Source organism: Balaenoptera acutorostrata, chromosome 20, assembly GCF_949987535.1.
Source record: "Balaenoptera acutorostrata chromosome 20, mBalAcu1.1, whole genome shotgun sequence".
NCBI classification, from domain to species: Eukaryota; Metazoa; Chordata; class Mammalia; order Artiodactyla; family Balaenopteridae; genus Balaenoptera; species Balaenoptera acutorostrata.
The window spans coordinates 1,564,262-1,572,830 of NC_080083.1; the positions used below are offsets into that span (position 1 = coordinate 1,564,262).

At 64.4% G+C, this 8,569-nt stretch overlaps 1 protein-coding gene across 4 annotated transcripts in view; it reads left to right on the plus strand.

Annotated features, from left to right (window-relative positions):
• The window catches only part of SLC5A10 (solute carrier family 5 member 10), a 54,956-nt gene extending 46,811 nt beyond the window's left edge, over positions 1-8,145 (plus strand). Inside the window, exons 10-15 of one of the 4 annotated variants that reach the window (XM_057535690.1) lie at positions 698-805; positions 3,206-3,356; positions 6,956-7,124; positions 7,248-7,472; positions 7,649-7,706; positions 7,823-8,145. In XM_057535690.1, the coding sequence (XP_057391673.1) occupies positions 698-805; positions 3,206-3,356; positions 6,956-7,124; positions 7,248-7,472; positions 7,649-7,706; positions 7,823-7,929 (818 nt within the window). In that variant the 3' untranslated portion in view covers positions 7,930-8,145. Of the gene's footprint in view, positions 1-697; positions 806-3,205; positions 3,357-6,955; positions 7,125-7,247; positions 7,473-7,635; positions 7,707-7,822 lie in introns of all 4 variants that reach the window. The other 3 variants (XM_057535688.1, XM_057535691.1, XM_057535689.1) reach the window with 3 other exon arrangements.
• The last annotated feature ends 424 nt before the right edge of the window (positions 8,146-8,569 follow it).

The window sequence follows — 8,569 nt, forward strand, 5'->3', positions numbered from 1 at the left end:
AGTGGGTGCTGCCCCCGCCGCGGGGGAGGGTCTGCAGCAGAACCACCTCCCGTGCCGACAGCCCCAGCCGTCCAGGGGAGGTGAAGCGATGAAAACGAGTGATGAGGGGGGAGGGGTCGTGGGGGAGGGGGGCTATTTCAAATGGAGGCGATGACTTCTGAGCCGCCCCTGGGAAGGCCTGGGAGAGCAGCACACAGCGCAAAGGCTCGGGTGGGAGGAGGCTGGGGTGCGGGGAGAGGGGCAGGGAAGGAGACCGGCCCCAGGAGCTGGGAGTCTGGAGGGTCTTGTGCAGAGCTCTGGGCTCCCTTCTTGTTTGAGGGGCCAGCCCGGGTGGGGGGCCTCCACCTGCCTCTCTGGGGAGGAGGGCTGGGGGCAGGAGGTGGGCAGAGGGGCTTGGACGGTGGACGGACTGCTCACCTGGGCGGGGCCGCCCTGCAGGGGAGCTGGCCTGGTGTGGGACAGGGAGCCAGGGTCATGGGATGGGCAGCAGGCAGGAGGAGAGGGTGTCAAGGGCCAGAGTAGTCTCTGAGGCCGGCCCCCGCCTCGTCACCCAGGCTGGGAAACTGAGGCCCAGGGCCGAGCAGCAGCTGGTGGCAGATGGTGACAGAGCAGGTGCGGCCCGGCTCCTGTCCTCAGCCCGGGGCTTGCCCACCCCAGGGAGGGCGGGCGGGGGCCACGAGGCGTCCCTCTCGCGCAGATGACGTGGGCTGTGTGGTGCCGTCCGAGTGCCTGCGGGCCTGCGGGACCGAGACGGGCTGCTCCAACGTCGCCTACCCCAAACTGGTCATGGAGCTGATGCCCACAGGTGAGGCTGCAGCTGGGTCCGGGGAGGAGCCCTGGGGGCGGTGGAGTCCGCTCTGGATCAGCGCGACTCTGTGTGACATCCAGGTGGGATGAGCAGAACATGAGGAAAGTAATAACAATAGAAAACACACAGGGCACCCGCCGTGCGCCAGGCACCGTGCCCGGGGCGTCACGTGGGGCTAACTCACGTCCTCTTCTCAGGAACCCTGGGTGCTGTGATCATCATTCCCACTTTACTTTTTTTTTTTTTGTCACGCTGCACGGCATGCGGTGTCTTCGCCCCAACCAGGGATCAGACCCGTGCCTCCTGCAGTGGAAGCGTGCAGTTTTAACCACTGGACCACCAGGGAAGTCCCTCATCATCCCCACTTTAGAGATGGGGACACTGAGACCCAGGGTGCCCTGGCCAAGGTCACGTGGCAAGTGAGCTGCAAAGCTGGGTTCTGAACTTGGGCGGTCTGCCCCCAGGGCTCATCCTCTTAGCCGGTGCTGGCCCGTCCCTCCAGAAAGGCTGCCACTGTCTCCTCTTTCAGGCCTGCTGGGTGTTAGGCCCTATCACAAACTGCTTCTTTTGTAAGGTTATGAGGCAGAGTTCTTAGCTGCGGTTTACAGATGGGGAAACTGAGGCACAGAGAGAGGGAAGTGACTTGTCCCGGGTTTGTAGCTTGTGGCTGAGACACAAACCCGAGTCTCTCTGGCCCCAAACCCACTGCTGACTCTGCTGGGGACCCAGGAGCCCCAGGCCCACCTCGAGCCTGCCGACCCCTGAGACCCTGCGGGCCAGAGAACATGGGGCAGATTTTGGCCCTTTCCACTTTCCCTGCCAGTCTGATATGGGGTGGTGAGTTCCCAGTCACAGGAGGTGTGCAAGCCGAACACATGGCAAGGGGTGTGGTCCCACCTAAGCAAAAAGAAGATCCGGCTTTCCTCTGCAGCCTGGTTTCACCTCCGGATTCTCAGTGTCCCCCTCCCTCCCCCCCCCCCCACGCCCCCGTGGGAGCTTCCTGGCCCCGCCCTGCTCCTCCCTCCCTCCCTCCGGACCAGACCTGGGCTCTGCCACTTGCTGGCTGAGATACTTGGGGCAAGTCCCTTCCCTGCTCGCAGTTTCAGTGTCCTCGTTTGTAAATTGGGGATAATGACACTTACCCACCCCTCAGCATGGTTGCTGGGATTAAACGCAGCCCCACAGGGAAACTGACAGGCACAGGGCTTGGCTGCACTGTGGCTTCCCACCCCGGGGCCTCGCCTGCCCCTTCTGTTCTGGGGGCTGGCTGACACCCAGCCGTTGTTGGGCCTTAACCCCTCTCCAGGCCTTGAGCTCCCTGTGTGAGAAATGGGAGGAGAATAAGCCCCAAGTTAATCCACCTCCCCGAGCAAGGGAAGGAGGTTGGAGAAATGTCTGGGGGAAAACCATGATTTAACTCACTTTCCTCTGGGCCCCATCTCAGTCAGCCTAAGTGAACAGAGAGGGCTATGGGATGCCTGGAAGTCACACAGCAGGTCAGACGCAGAACCAGGGCCAGGCAAGCAATGGCACCTGCAAGGCTGAGCCCTCAGGGGAGGTGGCTTATCCTGGGGTGGGGGAAGCGGGTGTGGAGGACAGACAGGGAATCTGCAGAGGTGGAGGAGGTGCTTAGACACTTGAAGAAAAAGCACAGGAAGCCTTGGAGACAGACTCGAAGTGAAGCCCAGAGAGGGGAGGCGACCACCCTGAAGCCACACATCACTGAGTCCTCTGCACACTCAGCCCCTCTCAAGCCCACGACCCCCGGCAGGCTTTGCACAGCAGGGTCTCGCCCACCTCGATGGGGGCCCCTTATTCGTTTTCAGCCCATGACCAGGGCGGCTTTTCTCTCCTCTTTGGGCAACCACATCTCCTCTCTCACAGAGCCAACAAGACAGGGTGGCCACGCACAGGAAGTAGCAGGAAACCCCAGGCCCTGGGCCCCTGGGCCCTGCCCAGGGCGGGGCCTCCAGGCTGAGGGTCCCGTCCAGGCTGTCCTCACTCCCCCACCCCATCCCTAAGTTCTGCCTCTGGCCTGCTGTGCATCCCTGGGCAACTCTCTTCCCCTCTCTGAGTTTGCACCTCCTCACCGTCAAATGAAGTCTGGGTGTGAAAGTGCTCTGTCAACGGGAAGCTCTGGAGAAGTGAGAAGCTGAGAACAGATCCCCGTTGCCAGCAGCCCGCAGGCTCGGGCAGCAGACGCGGGAGCCCCGCTGTTGTCCCCAGCCTCCCATGTCGGGGTCTCTCTCCCACCACCTCCAACCCCCCCACCTCCTCCCTCCTGGGCCTCTACTTGCAGGGACTTGGAGGGGCCTCAGACGGTGGGGCCTGGGCAGGAGGGCTCCCGGGGGCGGGGGCGCGGCCCGGGCAGGGTCACAGCAGGCCCTGTCCCCCCAGGTCTGCGGGGGCTGATGATCGCTGTGATGATGGCCGCTCTCATGTCATCGCTGACCTCCATCTTCAATAGCAGCAGCACGCTGTTCACCATGGACATCTGGAAGTGGCTGCGGCCCGGCGCCGGGGAGCGGGAGCTTCTGCTGGTGGGACGGTATGGGGGCGGGGCTGGGAGGAGGGCTTCCCCAGCCCCACCACCAGCCCATGAGGCCCCAGCAGAGCTGGGCTTTGAGGGATGAGTAGAAGTTTGCCAACTGGAGAAAGGACGACACCAGGAAGGAGAGGAGAGAAGAGACCAGAACATTCTACCCCTCCCACCTTCCACTTCGCTCTCCTGGCCACCCCTTCACGGCCACAACCCCCATCTTGGATGCATCTCTTACCCCAAGCGGAATCTCTGAGGGAATCTGCCAGGGAGAGCCCCGTTCCCTAACCATGCAGAGATCTGCCTTCCCCAGGTCTGAGCCCCTAGCCCCCATGACGGTTCCTAGCTGCCCCAGAGAAGGCCAGAGCCAGCACTCAGGTGTGGCCACACCCACACCATAGCTGTCCCTCTGGCCCCTGTGCCCCTGGCCCCACTGAGCTTCTGCCCACTTCCTCCAAGCCCCACTTGTCCCCTCCTTATTACCTTGATGACTCACCTGATCTTTCTAGACTCTGCTCAAGTGCCCCTCCTCCAGGCAGCCCTCCCTGATACCTCCGACCAAGGAATGAGCCCCCTCCCCTCAAAGCCTCCCACAGGAACTATAGCCTCGCTCCCATAGCACATGTAGGCCTTGTCGGTCCCACTGGTGTCCCGATGCCCCTCCCCATGGGGGGAGGGGGTGCTGTGCCTGGCACAGCCCTCCATCCCCAAGCTTGGCCGAGTACCCGGGAGTCCTTTAGGGGTGAAACTCAGTGATGGATGAAGAGGAGTCGATGCCCTCTCAGGGGTCCCACTCTGCCTGTCTCCCTCCAAGCCACGCAGCCCCCACTGTGCCGGTCGAGGGGGACCCGGCCCTCTGGTGCTGGGCTTGGCCAGCAGTGCCCCCTCCAGCCGGGAGCCTGTGGCGCCCATCCTCAGGGTGGGGTCTCCTGGTGCTCCGGGAAGTCATCCCAGTGATGCAAAACAGCTGGACTCTGTCGGGACATGCCAGCTGGCAGGTGTGAGCTCTTGTGCAGCTCAGACCTCCTCCTCCAGAACAGGGAGCCTCTCCCTCCGCTCACAGGCGGCTTCTGTGTCAGCACCTGGACCACCTCTCCCAGCCCCTGTTTGACTGGCTCCTCCCTGAGCCCCTCCAGCTCCAGCTTCCCGGGAACTGGGACCCGGACGTCCTCCTGCCGCCCAGGGTGTGCCTCGGCGCCCCTAGCCTGGACACTGGTAGCCTCAGTCCCCCCTTGGTGGCCCCACGTCCCCTGCCTGCTACTTCCCAGCCTCCCGCTCCCACCTGAAGCCAGAGTCCTGAGCCGGTCTCCCCTCTATGCCAGCTCACCCCTCACATGGCACCCTTGACCCCCCTTCTCACCCATCCACCCAGGCAAGCCCGCCCCGGGCCCTGCCAGCCTGCCTGTGGGCACCTGGCTGTGTGATGTGGGCCGGGCTGCTCACCCTCTCTGGGCCCCAGTTATCTCAGCTGCCAGGTCGGTGGAGTGGAAAGGGCCCAATGCTGGGTGTGCGGCCAGGGCTTAGCCCTACCACCCCTCCGTCTTGAAGCACCAGGACATCCCCCAACACCTCCAGCCTGCTTCCTGCCTAACAGCACTGTTCAAGCTGTGTTTCCAGCTGTGTGGGGTCTGGATTTTTGGAGCCTCAGTCCAAGGAGAGATGGGACTCCCAGAGCGCAGGGCAGCAGAGGGCACCCTGAGCCCGGGATGAGGCCATCATGGGGATGCTGGGGACCCCTCCACCCAGGTCTCCTCAGGTTGGGGGGGCCAGAGGAGCTATCATAAGCCTGGGGGCGTGACCACCTCATGCCCGGGGCCCCGATCTTTGCCAGCCCCCAGCCCCACTCCCCAGTCCTCCCCTGCAGCCCCTTCTGTCCACCTTTCTCTGTTATTCAGTCGACTACTGCTGGCCCTCCCTGGGACCCTGCATCAAACTGGGCAACATAGGGGACCCAGAGAGGTCTCAGAGCCCCCCCAGCCCTTGAGGGGCTCCCCTGCAACCATGGCTGCAGCCCAGGGGCAATGGAGGGGGCCAGTCATCCTGACGGCAGAGTGGTGGTTGGGGGGCAGGGTGTCAGGAAGACTTCCTGGAGGAGGAGGGTCTTGAGCTGGGCCTTGGTGGACAAAGGGGTTTTGCTGGGGGAGGAGTTGAGAGAGGCATTCCAGGCAGAAGGAGCAGCCTCTGGGTTTGGGGTCCCTCTGACAGCCTGCTGGTGGCTGAGTCATCAGACCAAACCCAAGAGGGCAGTCAGAGGGCCAGGGCCCCGCTCCAGGCCGGGCTGGAGGGGACCAGCCCCGCAAGAGGTGCTGAGTCTGGGGTTGGACGCGGGGCCTGTTGGAGGAGAGCCGGGTGGAGCCTGCCTGTGCCTTTGAAGAGGGCAGCGCTGGCCGCCTGCCAGGCGGAGGGTTAATTAGCCCTAATCAAGGGGCCGCCTCCTTCCTCCACCCTCTCCCTCAGGCCTGGAAGGGAAGGACAGGAGGCAGGCGGGCCCGCCCCAGCTGCACACATGGCCTCTGTCACTCCTATTGTGCTGTCCGGGGTTCCAGGGGCTCTCACGCATCACCCACCTCTGGGGGTGAGGGGCGTCCAGCTGACCCAGGGCACAGCCAAGGGAGGAGCATACGGACACCTCGCCCCAGCTCTGTCCCCTTAGCCAGGTTCCACACGCCTTCAAAGCTGCAGGGTCCCCTCCTCCTGGAAGCCTTCCTGGATGGATGCTTCCTCTGGGCTCCTTCAGCACAGCCCTGAGCGCAGGATAACAGGCTCATGTTTTCTTTGCTCCACTCTGGGTGCTGGGTAGGGACCAGGCCTGCTCGTCACCACATCTGGGTCCCTAACCCAGCACCCTGCTCTCTGGTGGGCTCCTCATGCATGCCTTGTGGAGGAACGAGTGAAGGGTGTCCCTGCTGCGGGGGAGGGGGGCACGCCCAGTGGGGGGCAAGCAGGAGCTGAGAGGAGGATTCCACACAGGGTGGGGCAGGGAAGGGGCTTCACAGCTGAGACCACTGGGCTCCAAACCTTGCACTCGGGCTGGAGGTCGTCCAGTAGTGGATGTGAGTCCACAGCCAAGGGCTGTAGGGGGTGGGGGTGGGGGTGCCAGCCAGAGGCCACGGCTCCTTCAAAGGCCCACCAGGGTTAGAGGAACGCCGGGAGGTCAGTCTGGCCTGAATGTGAGGGCAGGGGGTCATTCATGCCGTCAAGGATGTGTATTGAGCACCTGCCGTGTGCCTGGAGACGCAGCAGTGAACTAACAGCGTGAGGCTGCCGCCGCCGCCAGTAGGAGACGGACGGCAAGCACAGAGAGGGCGGGGCGGTGCCTTGAAGGTGGGCAGGCGAAGCGGGGGCCGCGGGGGCCACTGTGAGACCCCAGGGATGAGCGGGAGAACGCAGGCTGAGTCAGGGGCGGTTCCTGCCAGCGGCAGGGAGCCATGGAAGGGTCCGGAGAGGGCAAGATCGGCCCCGTCCCTGGAGGAGTGGACAGGGGCCAGGGAGGAGGCCGGAGCTGGAGCCGCAGGGGACAGATGGAGAGCAAGCCTCCGGGGCCAGGGGGCGGCGAGGGAGGGCTGAGGCGAGGCCTCGAGGGACGGCCCGCCTGCTGCCGCCCGCAGGCTGGTCATCGCGGTGCTGGTCGGCGTGAGTGTGGCCTGGATCCCGGTCCTGCAGGGCTCCAACGGTGGGCAGCTCTTCATCTACATGCAGTCGGTGACCAGCTCCCTGGCCCCCCCGGTGACCGCGGTCTTCGTCTTGGGCATCTTCTGGCGGCGGGCCAACGAGCAGGTGGGGATGCGGAGAGCTGGGGTGGGGCTGGGCGCTCGCCTCCCCCCGCCACCCGTGTGCCTGGGTGCGGGGGAACCCTGGCCTTCCTCCCAAGGCCCCAGCTGCCCTGCCTTCTCCCCCCAGGGGGCCTTCTGGGGCCTGATGGCGGGGCTGGCGGTGGGTGCCACCAGGCTGGTGCTGGAGTTCCTGCACCCGGCCCCGCCCTGCGGCCGCCCCGAGCAGCGGCCTGCCATCCTCCGCAGCGTCCACTACCTGCACTTCGCCGTGGCTCTCTTCGTGCTCAGCGGGGCTGTGGTGGTGGCTGGGAGCCTGCTGACGCCACCCCCCGCAGGGCGTCCAGGTGAGCCTGTCCTGACCCCTGACCCCCTCCGACTCAGGAATTTTCTAGCTCTTGACCCGTAACCCCATCTGGCCCTGGTTCCTGGCCCCGTTTTGAACTTGGCTGCCCTCTTTCCATCACGGACCCCTGATCCCGTCTGGGCCCACCCCCGTCCCGCCACCCTCACCCTCACCCTTCCCTGCAGATCGAGAACCTTACCTGGTGGACCCTGGCTAAGGACCTGCCCTCGGGAGCCAAGACAGGTGTGTGTGTGACCCTAAGGCGCTCCCTCTCACTCCCACCCACGGCGGGGCTGGAGGCAAGGGCCCCGGCTGGGACCCTGTGGCCCTCATCTGTCCCCTCCTCCCGCCCCCTCCAGGTGACCACCGAGCATCCCAGAAACATGCCTTCTGGGCCCGTGTCTGTGGCTTCAACGCCATCCTCCTCATGTGCGTCAACATCTTCTTCTACGCCTACTTCGCCTGACACTGTCCCCAGACGCCCCCCTTCCCCACCAAGGATACGGAGGCCCAGAGGAGGGTGCGCCCCTCGTGGCCACAGGGCAGGTCAGTGCCCAGGGGCTGGCTGAGCCAGCAAAGCAGGAGCTCTGAAAAATTAGGGAGGAAATGGGAAAAAAGAATGTGTGATACTTCAAAAATAATAGTCGTAATTGGAAAGAAAATGAGATTTCTGATGAACATCCTTCTACTCTTCTACTGTTTTTATTTTGAGTTCACGGGCCCAGGTCGTGAGCAGCGAATCTGCCAGAGCTCAGGGCTCCAAGGGCCTCGGGCCAGCGCTGGGCAGAGGAAGCCCCTCCCCGCCCCCTCCCTTGGCTCCACCCCCATCCCACCTGCTTCCCTCTCCCTGCTCACCGCCCCTCCACCACCGGCCTGGCATTCAAAGCCCTTGCCGAGCCCCCTCAGTCTGCCTGCTCCCCAAGGGCCCCAGGCTGCCCTGCTTAGGACCGCGCTGACGGCACCTTCCCCGTGGACACCCTGCCTTTCCTCAAGCTGGGGCTCCACCGAGGCTGCCCGCCCCGTTCTGGATGCCGCTGGCCCTCAGAGCCCAGCTCTGGCCCCAACTCCCCACCTGGCCTGTAGTCCCCCACGCTTCCCGAGGCCCT